The 27292-nt window shown below is 40.5% G+C and overlaps 2 protein-coding genes across 5 annotated transcripts in view; one reads left to right on the top strand and one right to left on the bottom strand.

Annotated features, from left to right (window-relative positions):
• aff3 (AF4/FMR2 family, member 3) overlaps positions 1-8499 on the bottom strand; it is a 26232-nt gene extending 17733 nt beyond the window's left edge. The window contains exons 1-4 of one of the 2 annotated variants that reach the window (XM_058081107.1): positions 8136-8499; positions 3258-3348; positions 1788-1866; positions 719-840 (exon numbers count right to left, since the gene is read on the bottom strand). The gene's annotated coding sequence lies outside the window, so the exon portion shown is untranslated. Of the gene's footprint in view, positions 1-718; positions 841-1787; positions 1867-3257; positions 3349-8135 lie in introns of those variants that run through there. The other variant, XM_058081109.1, reaches the window with a different exon arrangement.
• Positions 4412-27292, top strand: arhgef7a (Rho guanine nucleotide exchange factor (GEF) 7a). 3 transcript variants are annotated; one of them, XM_058081114.1, is made up of 23 exons: positions 4412-4722; positions 8461-8544; positions 13220-13304; positions 13458-13591; positions 14607-14808; positions 14911-14999; positions 15080-15174; positions 15261-15356; positions 16018-16140; positions 16263-16401; positions 16473-16532; positions 16623-16769; positions 17036-17122; positions 18338-18416; positions 18486-18625; positions 18702-18923; positions 19531-19624; positions 19817-19906; positions 20656-20828; positions 21054-21063; positions 25042-25141; positions 25436-25490; positions 26007-27292. In XM_058081114.1, exons 1-23 carry the CDS (start codon positions 4558-4560, stop codon positions 26127-26129), a joined length of 2592 nt encoding a protein of 863 aa, XP_057937097.1. In that variant the 5' UTR covers positions 4412-4557; the 3' UTR covers positions 26130-27292. The 3 variants fall into 3 exon arrangements, with proteins under 3 accessions (XP_057937097.1, XP_057937095.1, XP_057937096.1); XM_058081112.1 differs by lacking the exons at positions 20656-20828; positions 21054-21063 and having other exon boundaries at positions 26007-27289; XM_058081113.1 differs by lacking the exons at positions 25042-25141; positions 25436-25490; positions 26007-27292 and having other exon boundaries at positions 20656-24982.

Genomic DNA, 27292 nt, shown 5'->3' with positions numbered 1-27292 from the left:
GTGGAAAAAGTATGCTGTTTCTACCTGCTTCTTGAGACTGTAACCATGGTGATCCTGAGGTAACACTTCCACTACAGCTATACTGTCCTCATTAGTAGGTTATGCACACAATCAAAACATAACGTACATCACTGGCATAGCGCTTTTGCTTGTCTGATGATTTGTGCAGATTTGGGGCTCAGTGTTTTCTTTACCCTTGTAATACCCAAGTGATATGTGTCAAATTGTCACATGACAAACGGGACAATACTGGACGATTCAATTTTTTTATGCAGCCCTAGTAGTTCTACCCAATCTCCTTTTTCTTCCCTTTCTCCTTTCTCACCTAGCTTTCTGAAGACCTGATTTATTTTAGTACTATAGGCAACATTATATGTATCTGTATCTGTTATCTGTATGCTAAATCTGTATGCTAAATGCTTGACCAAACCATTTCATACAGATATAGGGGGTGGTCGGTCAATATGGTGGTTTACTTTTTCATCAGTGTGGATTCCAACCAATACCGTATTTTTAAATCTATCAAAGTCCTCATCTTCTGTATCTGAATTTTGCCATCAAACATGCCGGGTTCCCTCTCATCATTGTCGCAGTCAGTCTTGTTATCAGGTGGCTGTTCAACAATGATTCTGGCTTTCACCAAAGCTCGGACAACAGTGAAAGCAGATACCTTAGTCCAAGCATCCACAATACATTTACATATGGTGGCGTGACTCACCCGGTGGTGCCTTCGTGTTTCGCCATCTTTAATCCATCGCTCTCATGCCGCTCGCAATGTCACTTTCAACGCCCTGTTGACACCGATGTCCAGCGGTTGGAGCTCTTTAGTTCATCTTTACGCTAGTAAGGCGAAGCGGAATATAGAAAATGGATGGGTGGATGAAATCCTTCATTGTTATTGTTTGATAACAATGAATTACTGATAATCTTGGTAATTCACTAAAATAAAGTTGATGGAAACGTGAAGTTTTTCACAATCCCAGGTTCACTATGAAGTACTTTGGGTGCCTTGAATGGCGCTATATAAATCAAGTTCATTTTTATTATTAATATAATAGCTCTAATGTGCGATGATTAATCAGTGTTATAGTCCTCAATTTCATATACAGCATACCTCAGTATTAGGAGTGTAATTTAATATTGTAATTTCCTGTTAAGTGATGTGGTTTACTGAATATAACAGTTAAAATAACACATATTTGCTTTAACTTACAATTGGATATACTGTACTGTGTAAGTATTTACATTATTTAAATCACTGCTTAATTTTCTTCTTCAGTCTTAGCTCAGTACAGATGCAGTGTGCAGAGAGCCCCACCCAGTGGCTTGAAATGAAGCCTCCTCTCCTTTTGGCATCAGATGAATGTAATGAATTCCTATCTAACAACACCATACTATACAGCTCATGCTAACAAATTGGTAGATAACTAGTTTTGGGGGAAAAAACAGTGGAAATCCTCATATTATGGAAAAAACCAGGGGTGTGAATGAATAATAGCACGAGTGATGGCAGAATTCTATTTAGCTGCTGACTCACCGTCACACACTCACCGTCATAGCTGACTCCAACAAAACCATTGTGGATGTGACTAATACTTGGGCAACAATAACAATACAGCAAATAAGGTTTGCACATAAAATAACATGACAGTGTTTTGAGCATTATTGACTGCATAAACACATCATTAATAGAGGCCTTAATTGGATCTTATCAGATGATACAGGTGTACCTAATGGAATGTCCATTTGTAAGTATAAGTGGATGATGATGGCAGGGATGTACTCACCAATTAGTAAGAAGAGATGCATTTTCAGAGTGAATCTGTTTCCTGTCGCTTCCCGAGTTGAACGTTCTGCTCTGGTGCACTGTGCACAAAAAAGGGACTTTCTTTTTTAGTCAGAAAGTTCTGTTTTGAGTAACTTTCCAGCCTACCAAACAGAGGTATGGTCCTCATCACTGAAAAATTGGAGGGTAAGTCACCATTAATGGGGATGTCATATGAATTAATGTCATAAAATCTAAAAACTATCCCTTTAAGCCATGCTCTTTAGCTAGTTCCTTTGCCAGATTGTTGTGAACCTTCGCCAGTGTACTGCAAGCTTCTTTCCTTAATGCCACGTTTGCTAGTTTGCCATTTTTCCTTGCTGCCAACTGTTATTTCTGGTATTTGCTACTTTGTCCTGTTTTTTGTACTTTATTAGTTTCCTGGTGAGCGGTCGTCTGTGGCCTCTTTTGTTGTACTTTGCTTTTTCTCTGTGAACTCCTATTTTTGACCCCACGCCGTTTGCTCTGAGGTCCACAAACTCCTGGCACCCGTGCTCAGGCCTCACTTGTAACTCTGATGTCTCTCCATGGATGTCTGCATGTATTCAACTGAATAAAGATAATTTCCCCTTAAGGGCCAATAAATAATTCTTGTCCTCCTTTTTTTAATGCTGTTTATGGCCCCTCAGAAAGAGGCTGCCTCTTCCAATAAACAATAACCATATTGCAGAGCATAATGTGATGAGTTTTTTTTTTTTTTACACCACCTCTGGCCTTTGTCAGATCATCATGACTCAATGTTTACACGAACGGACTGACATTTCATTATGGAGATAGAAACTTTTTCAGTCTGATTTGTGTTGCTGTTGCTGCTGCTGCTGTTCTTGAATTGAGGCCAGCTTACCAACGGATAACAACACACACATACACACAGCCTGCGGCGTGTTTGACAAATGGATAAAAGAGCATGACACGCGAGGCCACGCTTTAAAAACAAAGGCACTCAAGACGAAGTAGCTCTCCACCAAGGATGGTCATCTTATACATGATACATTATATATTATAATCAAACGCCACCTTATTTTAGTAAAGGACAACAAATGACAGGCTGGTGTAGTGAACATGACATTGTTATGCTGGGATTTTGCTTGCTTGCTACCTCCTCCCATTCCGCGTGGAAGTGGTAATGTTTTGTCATTTTCTAACTAAATTGGAGAAACAAACTTGTTAGCTCAGTAGCTTGCTAACTCTCTTGTGTCCCTGCAGTGATCCCGTTTTTGGGTGTGACCAAATAGCCCGCTTCTACTTTTTACATCAATTCTCACTGTCAGTCATGGTAAGCGACGTAGCATCAGTTTTGCGGCAGCCCGAGCTCTCCCATTGTTTAAGACACGCACTGTCAACTGAATGCGATACCCGGTGTATATGAGTACAATAGATTAATCAAAGTATTTATGGCTTATTCTTATCAAAATGTGAGGGATTTACTCACTATTGTGTACACACCGTGGGAGCAGTGTGGGTGGTCTGGAGCTTCACAGCAACAAGAAGATGTGACCAATGTATAGATTCTCACCAACATTCTGAGAACATGAAACAAAAAAAAAAACAATCAGTGCAAGTTGCTGTGTACTGTACGGCCGCTGGACACTTCATGAAGTGAACATGCACCATAAAACACAATAGCAGACTAAAGATTACCATTACTACGTATATTCTTATGTGGGGCGGCACGGCGGTCTAGTGGTCAGACCTCACAGCGAGGAGACCAGGGTTCAATTCCACCCTCGGCCATCTCTGTGTGGAGTTTGCATGTTCTCCCCGTGCATGCGTGGGTTTTCTCCGGGTACTCCGGTTTCCTCCCACATTCCAAAAACATGCTAGGTTAATTGGCGACTCCAAATTGTCCATAGGTATGAATGTGAGTGTGAATGGTTGTTTGTCTATATGTGCCCTGTGATTGGCTGGCGACCACTCCAGGGTGTACCCCGCCTCTCGCCCAAAGACAGCTGGGATAGGCTCCAGCACCCCCCGCGGTAGAAAATGAATGAATGAATATTCTTATGTGTTTATTATTGTAGTAATTATCAACATGACAGATAACAAACACATTAACACGTCTATGACGGTGTCAATCAAAATTCTGTAATATGGGTTCAAATCTGTGGGTTTCCTCCAAGTACTCTGGCTTCTTCTCATCCGGTGGGAAAAGGGGTAAAAGTTGAGGCAATTTCCAAGTAATAGGGTGGGTGGGTCCAATGTGATTTTTTATGGGGCCCATAATCCCTGACAGTATGGGTGTAAAGTCATTTGGGATAGGCTCACCTGGGATCCAAATGAGGATAAGCATTATAGATGATGGATGCATGCTACTGGATCCCATTAGAAAACCCCACTGCAGGTGCACATGAAAACAGTCAAACTGGTCGCCTCAACACACTCACATGCGTGACGTCAAACGGTGGCGTGGCTGGTGAGCATCAGCAACCTCTGACAGATTGCCAGCTCAAAGGGAGGCAGGAAACCGGACCTGCTCCATCCAAACACCACCCCACTCCTCCTTTATCTGTTATCCTCCCCCTATGCATCATCATTCCTGTGCAGGATGACAGCGTGACCAGCCAGGAGCTGTCGAGGTATATGCACCCTCCTCCTTCCTTTCTTGCTTCCCTCCCTCCTCCTCCTCCTCCGCCGCCCCTACAGCAGCAGCAGCAGCAGCAGCGGCAGCAACACACCACCACCACCACCGCGCCACCGCCGCTTTGTCGACTCGGATCTGCCGTGAGCCGGACATGAATTCGGCGGAACAAACGGTGACATGGCTGATTACGCTCGGGGTGCTCGAGTCGCCAAAGAAGACCATCTCAGATCCCGAGGCTTTCCTGCAGAGCTCCCTCAAGGATGGCGTGGTCCTGTGCAGGCTGCTGGAGCGCCTCAGCCCCGGATCCACGGAGAAAGTAAGGGCATTATACACATATACACACACCACCACCACCATCCCATCGCCGCCCCCCCTCTCCCTCCCCTCCGCATAAGGTCTGTCTGTGGGCTTGTTGTCTGGCTTCTGTCTTTCTTTCTGCCCACTAGTCCATGAGCAAATCTCTTTAGTAGGTCAAGCTTATTATTAATATTATTATAATAGATGTGCGTGAAAAAACACGTTCATTTAAACGGGCAACATCGCCAGTAACGAATACAATATATGTGATTATAATGTGTAAATAAATGCTTATTTATTAAGAACATAATAACACCCAGACAGCAACATTATGTGCTGGGTCACTATATCCACCATATAGCTATAAGTGTGGGCCGCCATTGACTAGCAAAGGCAAGCACAGATGGACCCCTCCACCCCCGTTTTTTTTTAAAGACACAGTGCAGTGTTTGTGTCCGTCAGCAAACCGCCTCGGCTAGTTTGGACAGGGGCTCCCATGGAGGCAACTGGCCACCCCTTACGCATGATGCTGTGCCTGCTTAGTGCACTCTGCTAAATCCCAATTCCACCCCTTAAAATCGAGGACCAAGAGGAAGAAGCCACTAAGAAATGGATCGCCACTTGATTTTCATGACGCCATCACCCTTCACCACTTGCTGGCTGTGACATATTGTATAGATGACACATTTATTGCAATACAAGTATAATAAATAACAGCCTATAATTAGCACTGCAACATGTACAAAAAGAGAAAATATACCAAATACACATACAACATAGAAGTAACAATTCACATGAATAAATATAAACCTTATAAATTATTAAAAACCTCCCAGTTTTGGCACTGTTATCCTCCTGTCATTGATGTTCTCTCTCAGATTATTTTGTAAGAAAGTCAAGAATGGCATTTTGTTCCATTTTACATTTTCATACTTGGATTGCAGCTTTTAAATGGTCCTGGAGTATGGTGCGGTGTAGCTGAAGGCTTACTTCAGTTGTCTCAGCATCTACTGCAGTAAGCGTACATACCGTATACATGATTGCAGGGCTACAGCTATTAACTCACTGTAAATACAATAATAATAGAATAGTGTGCTGAAAACAAATACAGTGTGATTGTTAAAAGAAATAGATGGGACGATGTTAGATTCCAAAAGTTGTGATAATGTGGTATGGTGTCCATGTGGCCGTGTTGTTTACATGTTTTATTTAACTCACTTCCTGAATATCCGCACTGTATGCTGAATACAATACTGTACACGTATCTCACCATGAGAATTGTTAGTGGCTATTGAGTGGCTATAATTCACAACAAACAAACTTAGCACACTACAATATGCTGCTTTATATACATTAAGTGATTATAGATACATAGCTAATAATAAAACATAGTACAACAGTATAGTGTGACAGTAGCTGCGTGAATTTAAAATACAACTTACAATTAACGGGCTACTGTGGTCGCTATCTAATGATTTATGAAATGCAGTGAAGTTCGATATTGATGTTACCCGGCTAGTTATAACTACTGACAAACAACACTTGAAAACATGAAGAATATTTACATGGAGTAGCAAAGGATGTTACTGTCAAATGCAATAATTATGCTTAAATACATACTTTTATACAGTATGCTTCTTTCGGTCTCGGCTCTGCTGCTTTGTCAGCGGGGGTGCTGAATCAGAGTAAACTCCATAACCCTCACATTTCGAGTGCTGTCTCAGACCACACTGGGTTTCTAGGGCTGTGCAACCCTTATCCATTGATTTAAGGCAAATTGGAACACAGCTTGATTCTCGTGAATGTGCAAAATCTCGGGTTAAGGGCTGAGATAAGGAATAAGATAAGGGGTAAGGTAAAGGTAAGGTAAACCTATCTATGCAAGGTCACAATAGCAATAATAACATTTGTAGTCAATAGCTCAAATACATTTTTAACAGAGGATTCTACATTGCTGCCCCCACCCTCTGGAATTCATTGCCATATTCACTTTGTGCTTGCTCTGACCTTCCCACCTTCAAAAACAACTAAAAACCCACCTGTTCAAATCTTTTTTTTTTATGTCTGCCCTTTCATACTTGACTGAGGTACTTTGTTTTTAATGTGCTTTTCTGCTGTTTGTTATTTAGCTTTATTTCAATTTTATCTTATTGTAAAGCGTCTTTGAGTACCTTGAAGAGCGCTATGAAAATAAAATGTACTATTACTATCTCTTAAAGGTACTGTATGTGACTTGCTGGTCGCAAGAATTTTTTTGAAACAAAATATAAGCACACCTCTGCCGGCCAGCATCATTGCGTAGACAAAAGGGGGATATTATGCAAAAACTATTTCCTGATCAAAATGTTGAGACTCGTTGAAAAATGGCAATAATTTACATTTTCACTGTTCTTCATGATCAAATTGGGGTTCAAAATCAAAAACAAGAAATGGAAGTGAGACAAAATATTTTTTGAATCAGAAATTTATTATCAAAACTTTATAACCGTAGCTAAAAAAAAAACTGAATCCACAAAAAGTGTTACTTTTATACTCTTCTCCTGTTACATAGTTTGTATTTCTCTTTATTCAATGTTTTATTGTGATGCATATTTGAAGCGGCCGGACCAGAGCAGGAGGGGACAGAGTTGAAGAGAAAAGGAGACGGGGTGCCAACCGTAAAGGAAATAACAAAATATTACTGTATCAGTAACTGTAACAGTCACAGGCATAATACTGTATTGAGACAGTTACACTTGAAAATGAAAATATTAACCATCCATCCTCACGAGAGTCGCTGGTATGCTGGAGCCTCTCATCATCCTGGACTGGTCGGAACATATTAACCAAAATAATATAATAATAGACATTTTAAACAAACTTAAAGCAAACATGCTTTACAGTTACTTTTACAACCATAAAGTACTGTTAATTCCTGACCACCTTAAAGCAATAGGGTTACATCTCCAATATTATAATATAATGATAATAATTACACTAATATGCCCTACAAATGATGATAATCATGATATACTATTTGTACGTTTTCCACGTCTCCTCAAAATTTGGATTGTGTGATGAGCTAATGAACAAACTTTAAAATTTAAAAAACAATGCATTGTTTGGTACAGCTTCTTCTTCGTTTGGAGCTTTTTGTTGCTCGTTTGCACCGCCCTAAAGGGCTGGGGTGGAACTTACAGCTGTTTACATTTCTTGCAAGGTTATGCGTTTTTGCCCAAAGGAATTTCAAACTTTTATTGCCAACGAAACATATATCAAAGGAAAGGGTTGTGCTTTATGTCAATGGCTGCTAGATTTCTCTTATACCAGAAAATTAGCTGCTAAGCTAGCAGGTAAGTCTTTCTAGCGAGTATTGTTAAGACTCGGAGTCTTATTTTCTGGGATTGTGTTTCACGGTGTTTCGGTGTTTGGAAAGTGTCGTATTTTCTTCACCTCATGTGTAGCAATCGCCCTTTGAATTCTTTTATCCGCTGTCCTAAAACGCCAAGCGCTCATCAATATAGTAGTTGCAGGGCGTAGCCATCTTGACAACGTCACGTCCGGTGTGGAACTCAACACTCCAGCCTCTCTTCCATGAGCTCATAGCGGGATTTGAGCGTAGCCTTCCGGGGTGTCACACACTACAACTCGGTCCGCGTTGTTGTGGATGATATTTATGCTTATTCCCCATTTCCGGTTATTAAGATCACACGAAGACAACGGAAGGAAGTGGGAATGTGCCGCTAATCTTTGGTTCTCCTCCTCGTCATCATTTCAGATCTACCAGGAGCCGAAGAACGACGGCGAGTGTCTGAGCAACATAAAGGAGTTTGCCAAGGGCTGTACATCTTTCCGTGTCGAGGTAAGAGTCGATGATATTTATGGCATCCATATCTTCTGCATGCGTCAGCTTTACCTTTACATCAAAGCTACAACGTTTTAAGTGAAGAGGGTGAAACAAAGGTTTCATGGAGAGGAGCCCACTTGGCAGGGGGAGGAGGACTGAGGCTGCAGCCTGGGGAGCACTCCCCAGTCTCACGATGATAGGTTAGAAACATTTGAACAAACTTTATTTGATTTTATTACACTTATTTTGATTTACAGATGCACCAGTGCTTAGTGTTACCAATGAATTCAAATGTTGTTGCTCATGCGTGGCTTTGTTGTCACATACCCATTTCACCCTAACATAAACTGCATTATTTGGAAATGTGCAGTTCTTTTTGGCAAGTTAAAAAACAAACTTGTAAAAATGATGAATGAATCATTTCATCTACAAAAGCAAAGCACTTACTGAGCGAATGCGGTGAATTGTAGTCATATTTTGCTATGACTATGATACACAGCGTTATCGTCCTTCATGTCACAGTCATGTCTAGATTATTGACCTGAATACAGAAGTCAGATCTTTTCGTCCTGTCACTCACTCACAAGTTGCTGCTTTATGGGTAGTGTGCACTGTAGGGTGGCACACAGGGGTCATTGAACCAACCTCCCCTCTTGACAATGCAAGTCAGTGTTCCACAACAAGTGCTGCTCCTCTCGGCTGCCAACGAGAGATGGGACTGGAGAAATTGAATGAATGAAACATGCTCTTTAGCAGTCACAGGCAACTGAAATTGTGTTGGAAATACGAAGACGGTTAGCGAAGGCTCTCACTGCAGGTTGTAGGTTTGTGGTTTGATCTCTTCAAAATGCAGTAACTGTTCCATGGCGGCCGAGTGGTTATCACACAGTTAGGAGACCTGAGTTCAATTCCAGTTTGCAAGTTCTCCCCGTGCATGTGTGGGTTTTCTCCGGTTACATTCCACATTTCAAAAACATGCTAGCTTAATTGGCGACTCCAAATTGTCCACAGGTATGAATGTGAATGGTTGTTTGTCTATATGTGCCCTGTGATTGGCTGGCGACCAGTTCAGGGTGGAACCCCGCTTCTCGCCTGAAGACAGCTGGGATAGGCTCCAGCACCCCCGCGACCCTCGTGAGGATAATTGGTAGAAAATGAATGAATTAATGTTCCAATTAACGCCTCATTCAATTGATAGCTGAGTCTCCATAGTTGCCGGGATTACAAATTAGTGCCATGTTACGAAAATAATGGTAACCTCCTGATGTAGTTGTTTAACGCCACAAGAAGTAGTGGAACTTGTGTGTTGCACTTGTGTATTGTTGTTGACAAAGAGGTCATAGAATGCTGGCTGAGCTGCTCCTTATCACTACTACAGTATTGTCTCTGTTGTTGCTAGTTGGATTGCCAAATATACCAAATTATGATTTAAGTTAAAAACTGAAGTTGTTATATACAGTACAGTACAAAACCTGCAGCGGAAACACAAGCTATAGTGTTTAGAACTGCCCCGTAGCGACCTGACCTTGTAAGAATTTAAACATGGCATCATATCTACCTTTGCAAGTGATTTGTTTTCGTAAGCAAGTGCCAGCATGTTCAAATGTGATATTGGTGAGTTTGTGTTTTTTGTTTGTGTGAAGTGAACTGAGCAGGATTACATGCATTTTGGGACATCTGCAGAGCCAAGCTGGATCTTCTCCAGAGTGCAGCGGGGCTGCTGGCTCGGACCCCAGGTAGCTGACTAGAGCTGCTTAGACCAGAAACTGTGACAGACTGATAGATGCTCAGCTTCGGGAGTTTTGATTCGTCTTGCTTGTGACATTGTGTCCCCTCTTGCTGCACAGACACTGCTGTGTTACGGACCTATAACTCCTAACATATGTCACAGTAGAAAGGTGTCACATGGGAATGTTAAGCCCAGGCCGCCATGACAGTCTTGTGTCCATCCTTCTAGGCTAATGGAGGCTGTTTGAGCTATTTATAGTTAAAACGTCAATTTGTTGTCTTTTATAGGGAATCGGGTCATAATGCCAGCAGGCTGGAGAAGTGTAACTAGGATATAATCTACTCCCTGGGGGCACATGAGTGTCTCTCAGCCTTCCCCGGGCTCTCCTAGTAATTGTAACTGGCCCAACCACTATTTAGACCACAAATTCCATGAAATAAAACTCTCACAGGCAATGAAAGGTCAGTTTCACTTTAGTATTTTCAACAGTTGGACCTGTCACCATAACAAATTTTGCTGGTTGATAATTGTGCTATTAATTATCGATCAGTATTTGATAATTTTGACCTTTTAAAAAAATGATTATGAAAATCATTCAAAGATCATTGTGTCATATCGCAATTGAGTGACTGGTTGGTACTCAGGTGTAGTGAAGCATACTATATTGGCTACGAATCATGGGGCATCACCACCTCACACACCATTCTCATTGTCTGATCTCTCATTCCAAAAACAAAAAAAAGCCAAACGTCATGTGCAAAAATCGTATCAAACCATTTAACTTGAACATAAATGTCTCTTACATAGGAGTACACGTTTTTGAAAACCTCAGGAAAATGTATCCTGTTGTTTGTGTTTTAGAGAACACAAACGCTTCCTGTCTTCATCATTGGTTTTATGCAGCCATTTTTCCCGGTTGGCGGGTAGGTCGATCACCGAGTTTAGGAATATAAAATATAAATAAAAAAAAAAAAAGATTCTGGGGGAATCAGAATGTTCGTCCCGGTTCTCATCGATGCTCAGTGCCCAATTGTTGTGGGCATTATTGTTTGACTGTTTTGCCTGCATAGTAGTGTGGATAGAGTAGTTTGTTGTTGTACCATGACAGTCGTGGCATTGTATTGTTAGCCCAACAGGTCTCATCCTAGTCTGCATGTAGGACCTTTTAAAATGACAGACATTGGCATACATGCCATTAAGCCGAATAGGTGGGGCACTTGCTTATTGGTTTTGTACTTGCAGTTGGCAAAGCACACACACACACACACACACACGTATATATATATATATTCTTGTAATGTCATACTTCTGAAAACACAAAGTCACATTCATACGCTACCTTGAGGCATATCAGCAATCAGAGCGGAAGGCGAATAAAGACTCAAATCTCAGTCACTGCTCGTCTTCAGTAGCAGTGAAGCATGAGTAATCAGTGCTCCTCAGAATGAAGCGGCCATCGGCAGAGATCCAATCAATGCCGTCCGTACTAAGCATGAGCCACGCTGACTTGAACATGTTTAATGGCCAGTGTACAACACGTCCCAACACAGGCGCTGATTGTGACTTTTTGATACAACGCTGCTCTCAGTGCAGCTGCAGGTAATGTTATTAATGTGCATAATAGCAGTGTTGATTAGCATAACGTCTCCTTTGTTGTTTGCTAAATTGTTGTTTGCTAAACAACCGTTGGTGTCACGATTGCATCTCTCCAGGTCATTTATGTATGTGTGTGTGTGTGTGTGTGTGTGTGTGAAAAGCTCTGACTTGCTCTGGGAGAAGTCGTTAGTGCCACTTGTTGGTTTGGATCAGTGACGCACTGTGAGGTTCATGGCTGAGTCAGATTTACACGTACACTCCCTCTAGGCACAGCAGAGTACTGTCTGCATCACTTTATAGCTTTTCTCTGCAGTTTATTGGTAAATTAGCAGAATTAATGATGTCTCATGTAGGGATATTGCGATACAAATTATTCTGATCCATTTTTAGAATATGTTTTTGGTATACTGCAAACATGAATTCCATGAATATGCTATGAAAATAGCTCTCCAAAGCATTAGAAATAATGCAACAAAGTATTACTGGACTATTACACAACATGACAAAATATTGTTTGGCTTGTGTAACACACCTCTGTGAGACATGTTCTCATAAAAAAATCTAATAAAAATTAAATATAACTAAATATAATTCCTGTATTTGTACTATATTTTATATTTCAAGTCAAAGCTCAGCTAAAATTTTACACCAAAAAAATGTATCCAGTGAACAGTCAGGCTCGAACAAACATCACAGTGAATAATACCTCACACCGAGCACATGTCTTCTCGGTGTGGGGTGTATGGCCCAACTTCATATGGCAGTGTTCACGGTGAAAACTGGATCGGCCCCATATTGCAGCTAAATCCTTTTTTTTAATCTGATCTTCAAAAAAAGAGTTGGATCAACAAAGTATGACCGTTCGACTAACTCCATTCATATTTACTGTACTTTGTCTTTTAATAGCCACTAACAATAGACACACTTGTCTGTCTTGTCTCTGCATTCATGAGAAATTGTGAAAGGTGTGTGCATCTTACCGCAGAGTTGTTTTATCCGTCAGCCGCCCTGAGCAGGTGTTTCATGCTGGGATGTTATTGTTAAAGCCTGGTACTCTCTACAGTTGAGTGACTAAATGTCCACGACTAGACATTTTTAAAGGTTACATTCATTGATTTTGGAATTTCTTGACAATAAAAAGATTTTTTTGTGGTTGCCTACAGCGTTGATCAGGGCTCTTAACCCATTGTCAGATTACATGTCACATAATTCACCGGGTTGTGGCTGCTGCAGATGTTCACGTCTGCTGAGCTTGTTGTTTGTTTTTCCCTCTTCCACCAACACGACATATGCCGCAGATGCTAACAAGTGTTTTGGATTGCTCCTATCCTGTGTGTTGACTTAAACTTTCTCTGTCATCCGCAGCCGTTTGAGGCCAGTGACCTACTGCTGGGCCTGAACTTCTCAAAGGTGCTGAGCAGTCTGGTTGCTCTGAATAAAGCGACAGCAGGTTAGTTCAATGTGTGTGTGTGTATTTGTTTTGTGATGTGTGTGGGTGTTCCTATTGGAAGACAGTCAATGAGTAAATAGTCAATGAGCATGTGTGGGCATTGACGGCTCAAACCAGGCTTGGTATATTTTTATTTTGCTTTCTGCTCTCTAGATATTGGCGTGGGTAGTGATTCAGTGTGCGCCCGACACTCTTCAGCCCACCGCATCAAGTCCTTTGAGTCATTGGCCTCTCAGGCTTCACTGGGTCGATCCTCCAAGCTGCTGCAGAGCCAGTTTCGCAGTCTGGTAAGTCCAGCACTCCTCACTGAACAGATGAACTTAGCATCATGTGTAATTTCAAACGATTCATAGTACTAGCCATGTATTCACGGAGTATAAAGTCACACACAGTCTTCTGAGTGGATTTCCATGCGGCTCTTTTCCACGCGGCTTGATCGGGTGGAAAGTGTAACACTGTTTAGGTGTTGAACATCCACCAGCTCCCCGTCATTATGGAGGATTCCTAAGAGGATTCCAGTAACAACTTGTGCAACTCTGTTATCTAGCACTCTTGACCATGAAATTTACCAATGTTTCTTACGATCGATAGTAATACTTTGGGCACAATTGGTTCACTGTGAAGTGTACTCACTTGTGTTGCCAGCCTTTTATACAACAATGGACGTCTGTTGAGTAGGGATGTCACCAGATCTTGCAATATTAAAAGGTGAGGCTGTCTCACGAGAACAGGACAGCTAGAAGAATAAGTGTGAACTAAGGCATTGCTATTGTGAATACACATAATATAGAAGTGGCAGTGCCCGAGGCGGGATTGGAACCACACACACTATAAACCTTGCAATCCAACCTTGAAACATGTGATTGTAGCATCACTTTCACTCCTTTCTGCTATGGCACTCTAATCATCATGGGAACTTAGTTTTGTATCCATCAATCTGTTTGCTATGTCGCTTGGCCTCATTACGGTCGCATGGGTATGCAGGAGCCTATGCCAGCTAACTTTGTGCGAGAGGAATTGCAAGTATTTTTTTTTAACTGTAAACTAATCGACTGCAATCTGCAGTCCATTTGCCATGTGTATTTACATGTGTAAATACCAAGGCTGTCAAAGTTAAGGAGTTATTTTCAGTGGATAGTGAATCTATTCTGCTTTGCAAACTGTGCTGACTACTCTAAAGTATATCCAGATTTACTCACATTTGTAAAAGTTTTCACTTCTCATTTCATCTTTAAAAAGCACAACTGGATGCTTCAGTGTTTCTCCTCTCTGGGTCACAAACTCTTTGTTTACTTCTTTCAGGACATGTCAGAGAACAGCGGACAGCATCTGCTGGTGAAAGCGCGCTTTAACTTTCAGCAAACCAACGAGGATGAGCTCACCTTCAGTAAGGGTGATATCATTGGCGTGACCCGTCAGGAGGACGGGGGCTGGTGGGAGGGGACTCTCAACGGCAGGACGGGATGGTTTCCCAGCAACTATGTCCGTGAACTCAAAGGCTCTGGTAATTTTGAACTTGGACCAAATACCCATACCCCCATGGTCATGAGACTTTATCCTGTCTATGTAAGATTCTCTTCAAATCATGTCTTTGCCCTCTCCATAGACAAACAAGTGTCCCCACGGTCTGGTACACTTAAAAGTCCACCTAAAGGCTTTGACACATCTGCAATTAGCAAGACATACTACAACTTGGTAAGCAATTTCAATATTAGTTTCAGGACCTTTCATTTCATTAATCTATTTGACACAATTTACATTAATTTGTATTGTAGGTGTTGCAAAACATTTTAGAAACTGAGACAGAATATTCCAAGGACCTTCAAAGCCTCCTCACAAACTACCTGCGTCATCTCCAGGGCTTTGAGAAGTATGACTATAGTGAAGTACAAATAATGAGGGAGAAAAAAAACCCTTTCTCTCTCACAATAGGCTGTCTTTCTCTTGACTTGCAAGGTTGAGCGGAGCAGATGTGTCTCTTATCCTGGGCAACCTGGAGGAAATCAGCACCTTTCAGCAGATGCTAGTCCAGTCACTGGAGGAATGCACCAAGTAAGCGCTCCCTCTCCCCTCCAGCAATTTCAGACTGCACCAGTATCCCGTTTCATAACAAATGGAGAGCCCTCTGGTGGTAAACTCTTGTACTGCAGGATGTGATTGATGCACACAATTTAAACACAGTTTACAAGAACAAAACAATATTACAGCAACCTGGGGCATTTCAAACATTATTATTAGGAAAAGTAACAAGACGAAAGACTGCCCTCATTATTTCATGGTTGGAAACACCTAAATGAGGATATGAATGAGACAGTTGAAAAGTTCAACCACTACTTTGTCAATATTGGTCCGAAACTGGACGAAGGAATTCCAAAATGAAGGACAAGGGAAGAAAGGAATAGAAAGGAATTCTAATTCTATGTTTCTGACAGATGTAATAAAAAAGACAATCATTTATATTGTCAATAATTGTAAAGCAAAAACAACTGATTGTAATTGAATCGTAATAGAAACTATAAAATGGATTTAATAATCTTTGCTTGTGAATTTGTGTGATGCATTCCTTTGTAACCCGATGCATGTTCAAATAAAATGAAACCAATACCAGTACCCTCACAGTACTTGTTGGTCACAGTGTTACATTGGGCTATTTATAATGCAATCCAAAGGACCGTATTTCATTTTCTTATTTTGTTACTGTATTTTTTTCAAGGCTGCCAGAGAGTCAACAAAGAGTGGGAGGCTTCTTCATCAACCTTATGCCCCAAATGAAGGCTCTTTATATGGGTTATTGCTCCAACCATCCCTGTGCGGTGAATGTACTCACACAACACAGGTCTGTGAACTCACAAGCTGCATTCAATTGCATGTTATTAGCAAAAAAATAACAGCTATTCTTATATTATCTTATATTACTGTATCTGTGAAATGAATTGCTTGATCACTGTGTCCGTGCAGGGAGGTGTTGGGAGAGTTCATGGAGGGTAGGGGTGCTGTCAGCCCTGGGATCCTCACCCTGACCACTGGCCTCAGTAAATCCTTCATGAGGTTGGATAAATACCCCACCCTGCTCAAAGAGCTGGAGAGGCATATGGAGGTGTGTGGACATCTGCACCTTGTTGTGTCTTATCGATGTATTTTGGAGCATCAATGTTTGTTGTCTTCCAGGAGAGCCACCCGGACAGAGGTGACATTCAGAAGTGCATGGCTTCTTTCAAAAATCTGTCGGTAAGGCACTATTGCATCACGTCCTTTTGTAGCTTACATAAAGATGCGCAACTCGCATCTCACAGTGATGGTTTACTTACTGTGTGCCAGGCACAGTGCCAGGAGGTGCGGAAGCGTAAGGAGCTGGAGCTGCAGATACTGACTGAATCCATTCGGCTGTGGGAGGGCGATGATATCAAAACCCTTGGCTCTGTGCTGTACATGAGCCAGGTCCTGGTGCTCAGTCCTGGGGCAGAGGTAGCGCCACTCATCTCTTCTTGTACTTCCAAATGACCATGAGAGGGGCAAGTTGCGTTATTGTGCATCTTGCTTCTCCTGCAAAAGTTAGCTGTTAGATTTAAATAGTAAAAAAATATATTAAACTGTTTATATAAAACTATTTTAATATATTAAATACTGGCCATTTAACACCCTGCCTGAATGTTTTCATGTTGATGACCATTGTCTTTTGTTTATTATTTCCTTTCCCCTCCACATTTGTTATTCCCTCTTAATCTATCCAGGAGAAGAGTGAGCGTTACCTCATGCTCTTCCCCCACGTCCTTCTCATGTTGTCGGCCAGCCCCAGAATGAGCGGTTTCATATTCCAGGTTCGTGATGCGGAACGTGCTCACCTGATTATTATTTACAATGGAATCCGTTTATATTGACACCCCTCAGACTGGCAAACTGAAACTGAAACTGAAACTGAAACTAGCCACATTCACATACACAACACACCTCCATATGGGCACTCACAGCACATGGGCGCTTCTCTATACAATCTACTCTCTTATCCCTGATGTTTATATAGTATTGGTATGCTATTATTACAGTAATAATGATGTCAAGCAATGAGATTTTAATTACTGTAACTGTATGGTTGCAATTGTGTTTACTATCATGGGTCATGTCCTCATTGTTACTATTGCTATTGGTAAGTTGGACTGTTTCATTCCACTGATATCATCTCCAGTGTGACCCTTAGCCATCATTGACATTTAACTGTTCTGTTTGTCACTGTTGTTGTTTTGGGAATTCTTGTTGTTGCTGTTTTTGTCTCTCCCTCTACTGCCCCCCCCCCCCCCCCACCCCACCTTTCTCTTCTCTCTTCTTCTTAAAAGAAAAAAAAAAAAAAAAAAAAAAAAAAAAACTGAAGAAACTGAAACTAGCCACTGCTTGCACATTTGCTTGTGACTTTCGCCAGAGACTTAAGGAAAATGAGCGATAATCAAACTACTGCACTTTATGCCCATTTGTGTACGTGTGTATGATATTTTATACACATCTAGCAGCAGTAATTTTGATGACTAAAATCACAGTTATTGCATAGCCTGGAGGCTAAAAATCTTAAAAAAAGGAAATAGGTACATTTTGTTAATTGCTGTGGGAGAGTCCACTTTCATACTAGCATGCTTTTATTTTGAAGCATACTTTGCACCGAACAGGATGACATTTACTTGCTGTGTAACTAAACAGTAATTTTATGCCTGTTGTTTCATGCTGCTTAACCCCTCCCGTCAATCAGCACGAAACATTCGCCACCAACCGTCATAAAAAATGTAAAAGTTTGCTCCACATTCTGAAGGCAATTAGTACTTTTATAAGAATGCCGTTCGAATACTTAGATTACCTTTTGAGCCCGTCTCGAATGATTCTTCTGCCTTTGAATTGCATGTAGTTGGAACAGTCAGCATTTTTAGTAATAATAAGAACATGGTGGACAAGGACCTGATGAGTTGGTGGACGTAGATAGGTTGTTGATTTAAGCGTGTTTAACTATATTTTGGTTCCTTTGGTTCTCATGATGAGCTTACCATCCTCAGGGAAAATTGCCTCTGGCCAGCATGTCAGTGAGCAAGCTTGAAGACTGTGAAGCCCACAAGAATGCCTTTGAGCTCAGCGGTAAGCTATGTCTGTACTTTGCTGTGCTGCTTCAAATGCCTTTTTATCAACATGGGCTTTTTTCTGCAGGTCCCATGTTCGACCATCTTCAAGTGGCGTGCACCAATCAGCAGGATCTGCAAGACTGGGTGGAGCATCTAACACGACAGATCAAGCACACTGCAGCCACAGCACCAAGCCACAAACCTCTCACTGTGCCCTGCCACACTGTCAGCATCACACACACACTTGGCTACATTTGTTGTTGTTTTTTCTCACTTTGTAACGCACGCTATGGTTCCACAGCTTCCCTCCCACCCCGTCACCCCGTCCCGACACGCCGAGGGAAGAGCCATGACCGTGGCCCCCACCTACCACACTCTCCCTCATCCCTCCTCCCACGGAACGTCTCACAGCACGATGATGTGGGGTCCGCTGGAACCCCCCAACACCCCCAAACCCTGGAGCCTGAGCTGCCTGCGGCCCGCACCTCCACTACGACCCTCTGCCGCCCTTTGCTACAAGGAGGTTAGGTTATTTAATGAATTAATCAATTATTTAATCTTAAAATAGGATGCCTCATATTTCTGTATGTCTTTCAATCCATGTGATTTCTCCCAACCAATCAACAGTCAGGTACTGATAATGGAAACATCTTTAAAATGTTATTTTAATTGAACACAGTAAAGTTGAACACACCCAGTGCTGTAATAGTTTTTATCCATTTTCCAAGCCGATCATCATTAGGATCGCAGGGTTATGCTGGAGCCAATCCCAGCTGAGTTTGGTCTCCAGCTGATCAATGACCCTAGCTCACGTAGTCTGCATCTCCACATAGTCAGCAGTTGTTTGATGCCCCTTGTACAACCAGAAGCTCCATTGTTCCACTAAAGGAATAGCACCTCAGATCAAGATGGTGCCCCTCCACTGTGCCGTGTAATATATATCTCAATTGGGATCTCCTTGTCATGCCAGTAACCAAGGTTCCGACACGGTTCCCTTTTTTTCTCTATTAAGCGAATCATACTAGAATACTAGAATTTAAGTTGTAAATATAGGTCAGTGTTTCTAGTAGTGGTTAGGCCAGTAGAGATGTTAAATGTTTGTAAATGTTTTATCTTTACTTCATGTGCAGGATCTCAGTAAAAGTCCCAAGAGTGTGAAGAAACTTCTTCCCAAGCGCAAGCCGGAGAGGAAACAGTCTGAGGAAGAGTTTGCCTTGAGGAAGAGTATGTTTGACACCTTTACTCTCCACGATGCACTCCATAACTAAACAGTTACAAAGAGTATAAAATTACAAGCACAATAATAAACCTTGTTATTTGAATGAATGACGGTCTAAATTAAAAGTGGACATTATTATCCTGGTAGATTTTTTTTGAATATTGCACTAAAATCCATTTTTGACCTGTCCTCTTTAGGCACTGCTGCTCTGGAAGAAGACGCTCAAATCCTAAAAGTCATAGAGGCCTACTGCACCAGCGCCAAAACCAGGCAGACGCTCAACTCCAGTAAGTTTTAAAGAATTTTCAAGAAGTCCACACATACACATGTATATAAAAAATCAAAAGCCTTTTTTTCCGTTTCGGGGCCAAGCCTGAGAAAGGTAAACCTGGTAAATTAGTGTAATATATCTGAATATATTATTATATTTAGAATATGCCAAAGACCACTAGAACAGTGAAGTGGCATATTTCTGTAACTGTGGGCTTTCACACAGTAACACTGCAGATTCAGGTGGTTGTTGTGCGACATTGACAGCAGCGATTAGACGTGATGCAACATTACCCAGACTTTACACGCTGGTGGTGTCCGCCCTCTGTTACGGATCTGATGTGTAAAAGTGCCAGGTTGCCTTCATTCCTTGTTTCATTGTTGGTGTCGTTTATACAGAACAGCAACATAAAACAAATGTGAAAAATGCTGGGTTTTTGACAGGCAGTGTAAAAGAGGCACAAAAAGAAGATTCTTAGTTGCCCTCGTTTGTCTTGCTGAGCTTTCATTATTAACACTGATGTCCTGAACTGAGCCTTCTAACCGTATCTTCTCTTCCTTTCTGTCTCCTCCACTCCTCATGACTCCGGTTGGTCTTTTATTTCCATACTTTTACTTCTCTCCATTCCTGTTGGTTTGCGTTGCGATTCCATCCATTGTCCCCCACCCTACGATTTATTTTTGCCATTTTTTTTTGGTGCATGAAAACCCTGCCTACCTCCTCTCCCGTCACTCCATCACCCCCCCCACCCCCTCCCAATCCTAGCATGGCAGGGCACCGACTTGATGCACAACCACGTGCTGGCCGATGCCGATCGGCCCTGCGCCGACTCGCCGGGCCGTCGTAGCAGTGTGTCGCGGCCAGAGTTGTCCTCCGACCTTTCGGAAGACTCTGACTACGACTCCATTTGGACCAGCCACTCTTACCGGATGGGTTCGGTGCCACGCAAGAGCTGCATCTCGCACCAGAACTAAAAAGAACGCTCGGTTGCTGCCACCCAGCGCGCTTTGCTTACCTCTTTTTATCGTCGATGTTTTACAATTTATTTATTTTCTATTGTTAACTTATTTTATTTATTTTAGTTTGACAGGATGTTTTTAACGCATCTCCCTGTTGCCTTTGCCACTTTCCCTTTTCTATGTGCCTCCTCTCTCTTTCTGTAGCTGTCATGCAGTAAGTGTTTGCTAATTCCTGTTTGTTTATCTTGAATGTGACCCCATGTTTGACCACAAACATGAGGGAACTCTCTTTTAGCCCGTAGAGCGAGAGAAAGAGCGATGTCGGTGGGATAAAAGGAGGTGGCCACTCAACTTTTTCTGTCTGATATTCAGATGCAATTCAGGAACGAGTGTATTCAGTCTGATGGTGTGCGGTTCGGAGGCCGGTAGTGGTTTGAGAGTGCGTATGCTCCAATATAGCACAGATGCTAATCAATTTCTGCCATATACTGTATGTCCCTGATGCCACACAATACAGCAACATGACATGTTAATGCTAGTACACTTAGTGGCTTTAATTTATAATATTCAGCTAATAAACATTCCAAAAATGTTCAGGTTAGTCATCCATTTCAATGTAAAATCCTTAAAATCCGGTTACAACGAGTGCTTGGACAATATACAAACATAGAATTGAAGCATATAACAAATTGCAGTGGAAAACAATGCCTTTGTGTAGTACAATTGATCTCATATTTCAATTATAGTTTGACATTTTGGGAAACAGACATACTTGCTTCCAACATTGAACAAGATGGTAAATACTGTAATAGCAGTTGTTTTATATATGGCGTAATATACATTTGCAAGTAAGCTGTATTAAAAGCAATTTACATTGCAATTGGAATGGCAAACGCTTTTGAATATGATTAATTAAACAAACAACATAATGAACAAAAAGGCAAAAAACAATAGAAATACTACCACTACCACTAATGTTAGCAATCATAGTTCTCATAACAACAGTATGACTGCAAAATATTGTTGTGCCGTTTGTGTTACGGGCACAACACAGCTATCTTATTCGGGTCAATGACTTTTATTGTATTTAATTTGGAACTGTGAAAAATATTGACAATTGTTTTTCCCCACAGTCAGTACTTTAAACCACCAATGGTAATGTATGCTGACCTTTTTTTTTTGTTTAGTTTAAAAAAGATACTTTTAAGCTAGTTACAAGCAGTCCCTTTTTAATCATAATAAAATCCAACATCAGTGTGAGTGTGAGTTTGATTAATTAGATCAACCAAACATCACATGGAATATGGTGTATAAATATAATATATGAAATTATATTGTGCATATAATTAATATTTGTAATACAAATATCTATATAAAATAATGGGGCTGTCAAATAGTGTCAAATATTTCTTAGTTCTAGTCCATTCGTCATTGCAACAACACTTCCTCATGGTGACTAAAAAAGATAATTTGCTGCATTTAAGTATCCCAGAGTCCCAGAAAACTTAAATTGAATTCAACTTATACGTAGTGTACCCCTCAAAAACAAAACCCCTCAAAAACAGTAAAAATTGGCATATTTCAGATGTAACGCTGCTTATTATGATTAATTCATTTAAGTATTTTAATCATTTGACAGCCCTAATATATCATGATTTATTATGGCGAATGTTTTTTTTCTGTCAATGACGCTAAAAAGTGGCAAAAGATTTGTTCAGTGATAAATGTGCCCTATTTGTATTATATTTTTTCTATTATCTATTATTGAATAGTTTTAATATTTTTTTCATGTGGGTAACAAAGATGTTCAAAATCATTTGTTATTTTTGATTTAATTTGAATGTTCGAGATCATGCTGCAAGTTACCGGAATCCCTTTAGAATGCTGGAAAAGATTGCATCCCCTCAAAGTTGTATGGCATGGGATATTTATTTATTCATTCATTCATTCATAAATATGCTGGAGCCTATCCCAGCTGTCGGACTGATTGCCAGCCAATCGCAAGGCACATATAGACAAACAACCATTCACACTCACATTCATACCGATGGACAATTTGGAGTCGCCAATTAACCTAGCATGTTTTTGGAATGTGGGAGGAAACCGGAGTTGGGATATTAATTATTTCCTTAATATGTTAAAAGAATCGTAGCTACTTCTAACTAAAAACGGTCTGAATAACTTTGGGCACTGCTGTACTTATAAAGGCCTCCAACTGCATGTTGAAGTGCAAAATTGTGAATACAAATCCTGCGATGGAACTAGTACATTTCCCAAAATGTCCAAACAATACCAGTAACTTTTAAAGTGTGGTAGTTTGATTAGGTCAGCTTGAATTATAAAAAAAAAGAAGAAAAAGAAATGGATGTTCAGAGCCTGTTGTTTTTAGCCTCATTTAAAAAAAGTCAGGCATGCCTCTGTGTTGTCGGCTTGTGTCACTATTTTCATGAAGAAGTATTTTTCCAGTGTTGGTATTTAAAAAAAAAAAAATCCGGGTTGGCATCTACCGTATGTAGTAGCCGTATATAAAGGTCCATTTGTTTTGGTCTTATTTATTATTTTATAAACTGTTTAATTTAATTTGATTTGTATGTCAATGTTTACAAAAGAAACTCTTGAAGAATGATGTTTTTTTTAAATTTTTATTTCTTTGGACAGTGTTTTAAATTATTTTGCACAATCATGTAACAGGACAGTGGGTGGAGCAAGAATGTGTCAATATATGCTGTACATTTTTATTTTTTTTCTGGTCTACTTAGTGTGTATGATATAGTCCTTTTTGAAGGGAGACTTAAATATTTAATGTTCCTGTAAAGTACATGTGGTTGAAATGCCTCTTCCCTTAGTGTTAAGTACAAGCATTGAAGGGCCACAAAAAAGATTTCAAACTTTTATGTATGAACTTCAAATCTCAGAGCACATATTCCCTTTCTGTAAATACTAGTCATGAATTAGCTTAAGGAGGGAAGGGAAAAGATTCATTCAATGAGTATTTCTGCCACAGTGGAACCTCCAAAGTCAAACTAACCAGTAAAGTTAGAAGTTAACCATGATGCATTGAAATGAAATAAACAAAGTAACCACTCAAGGCTTTGGAGATGCCTGACAGACATAATGGGGAGGGAACAGGAAGTTGATGCCCAACTCTGCTAAACCCTGAGGACTTCCATTTGTTGTTTTTGTTTTGAACTTAAACACAAAAAATGCATGTTTTGCGAATAATTAATTAATCTGTAACCTTTTAACCTGTCTAAGCAATTATTTAAGTAACATCAGAAGATGTATATTGAAATTGAATAAAACCCAAATAGACACAGTATATGTAATGGTGAGGGAACAGGAAGATGTCACCCATTTGGATTCATTAATAAGTATTCTTCTCAATTCTTTTTCCAGACCATAGTTTCTGACAGTTTGGACTGCTCACTTGCAGTCGTCTTCAGAGTGGTCATGTGACATGTCCTGTCTTGAACTGTCACCTAAGAAAAACTAACTCTGGTCTGAAAAAAAGAATTGTTTGGACTATATCATGAAATGAACTTCATGGGATTAATAAGTGTTCATTTGTGCATGTAATCAATATATTGGCTGTAGTTCCCTAACTTTGACACAGAAAAGTTCCTGTTCTGTGGTGATCATCACACTTTTCTTCATTGCCAGTAATGATGGTGGCGTCACAGGCCAAGCCAAATAAATCGCAAATTTTAGGCAGCAAAAGTTGGGTTGAACCCCAAATCCGTTGGACTTTGTAGGTTCCTACCGTTGTAAAGACTATAACTGTCCTGTATCGTGCTCTACTTTGTGACAGTTTGTGACCATGGAGTCAACATTTCGGGACATGCAGGGTTGACAAGCTGTCTTGAACCGTCATTGTACTTTTTGACGTGCGCTCTGTTCACACGTGACTCATGTCTCTCTCTTAACTCACAAACAAAACTAACGACGCCTTCCAGGGGTCCACTGTGGGACTGGTTCTCAGTCCCAAAAATGGCTGTATTATGAGTTTGGAATAAATATCTCATTTGCTAGATGTTTTGGGGTCCTGGTTTTTACTTTGAAAGGAACATTTCCTCTATCCTTTCCCTATTTTTTCCCCACTTTCTTTTTCTCCCACATCCCGCGCTTCACTATCAAAATATGGACTGTGTTTGTTCATTTCAAGTCTTTGAGTGATGTTTTTGTCCGGAAACAGGACAACGGAGGGACACGGAGCTGCATGTGATCATTCCCGGTGAAGAAAAAGTCCTTCTGGAAGATTCCAGTCGCAACGGACAAAGTGCAGTGGAAGAGAAGTATTTTTTATTGAATTTCCTCTCTGTTCTTTAATAAACAGCACCACATAATATGCATATGGTTAATATAGAAACACCTGCACAATATCTTTCCAAATCACATTGATTCATTGCAAATTACTGCATAATTCTGACCATTTAATTATAAATACTGCTGAGTCTTAAAATAGATTAAAAACACATTCATTGTTGGGGAAATTATTTTAACAAATAATATAATCATAATAAACACAAAGACATATTTAAATCAGTCTGTGTGGTAAAGTTTAATAAATGTTTTTTTTTATTTTGAAGGAGCCTCGTGGATGTGGTGTATGCACTCAGGGATGAGGTTCAAGAGCTAAAACAGGTGAGTATTTTGATTTCAGTATTTCATCATTCATATCATGTCTTCAGGAGATCGGGAAGATCTGGGTTTGAATCTCCGGTTTCCAAAAACATGCTAGGTTAATTGGCGACTCCAAATTGTCCATAGGTATGAATGTGAGTGTGAATGGTTGTTTGTCTATATGTGCCCTGTGATTGGCTGGCGACCAGTCCAGGGTGTACCCCGCCTCTCGTCCGAAGTCAGCTGGGATAGGCTCCAGCATACCCCTGTAACCCCAGTGAGGATAAGATAATCCATCCAATAGAAAATGGATGGATGGATGGATGGAAGCATTACTCTGATTGGTACAATTCAAAATGTGCAACTTGTGGTGGCATAGCAAGCGACTACCACAGACAAAAGGTGCATTCAGGGACATCGGGTTATTCCACATTTTTTGGCAAGACCGAGAACTCATTGAAAATGGTTCTGGGTTGCAACATACCAGTTGAGAATGAAACCTTTCCATCATGGCAGCATGTGTTTTACTGTCTGCAGGACAACAAGAAGATGAAGAGGGTGCTGGAGGAGGAGCAGAGAGCTCGCAAGGACCTGGAGAAGGTGGTGAGGAGGGTCTTGAAGAGCATGAACGACCCCACGTGGGATGAGACCAACCTGTGAGGCTCCTTTTGACAATCGGGAGATGATGAAAAGATTCTTGAGGGCCGCAAAATGACCTCGTCATCTCCAGTCAAGACACACATTGGAGACGTAGGCTCTCCTTCTGTTTACAATCATTCCACTGAATGTTCTCCAGTATGCTCCATGAACGGTACTAACCAGTGACGTGTGGCGAGGTTCATGGCTGGTGAGGTACTGACTGGATTTATTTTTTTATGTTAATACAGATTTCTCACTAAGAGAATAACCAAAAACAGAAAAGACGTTCACTTTGGTTAGAATATGTTTTCAAACTTCATATACTTTTTAGTCCCATTTATTTATTTGTGTACAGTACTTACTTTTTATCTGTATATGAAGTACATTCACCATCCTTCACCAGGAAAAATTCTGATACTTTGATGTTAAAGTCCTCCATCTTGGCAGTCAAATTAATTCATTCAGCAGAGCATAAAAATATCTTGCATATGACTTGTTTGTAAATGTAACTCTAGCCATTACTGCTGTTTGTGTATTTCAGAAAAGTAAAAAATAAAAAAGCTGAATTTTGCCTCTGCAAGAACAGCAATAATAAATAATAATTTTCTGCAACATTATATTATTAACGACATGATTCCACTGTTCACTCCTAGTAGACAGCTGAGGGCCACATTCACGTTCGCTTCGGTTTATCACTTCTATTTGATCAGGAAATGTGCAAATTCAGCCATTTTTTTCTTCGGAAAATGTTAAAACCATTGGAATCATACAGAAAATACATTTGTATAACAGTTCAATGGACAAATATTATTTATTTCATGATATTGTGTGTATATTTTTTTTTTTTTTCATGATAAATGGCTCAGCCTGACCGCACGTCACTGGTACTAATACATGATGTTAATGGTACAAGTGGGAGCCTATACCTTGCCTTTTCATAACTTGTATGTTATTTAATTCTCTTTGACTGTCATAAGCTTTGTTCATGTTTATTTTTGCAGTTGGATTTGCTATGTGTGGGCTTCCTTAGGGAAATGCTCCATTTATTAAACATGTATAGTGTAAATATTACACACAAAAGTCATTTTGGGAGATATAAACAAGGATTTGATTTGCTTTGTTTCAGCTCCACACATTAATAAAAATCTTTATTTTCACTTTTTGTTGCTTCACACAAGTGCATT

The sequence above is a fragment of the Doryrhamphus excisus genome, chromosome 9, assembly GCF_030265055.1.
Source record: "Doryrhamphus excisus isolate RoL2022-K1 chromosome 9, RoL_Dexc_1.0, whole genome shotgun sequence".
In the NCBI taxonomy this organism is placed as follows: Eukaryota; Metazoa; Chordata; class Actinopteri; order Syngnathiformes; family Syngnathidae; genus Doryrhamphus; species Doryrhamphus excisus.
Note: the sequence above shows the minus strand (reverse complement) of the source record. Positions and strands in the feature narration are given on the sequence as shown.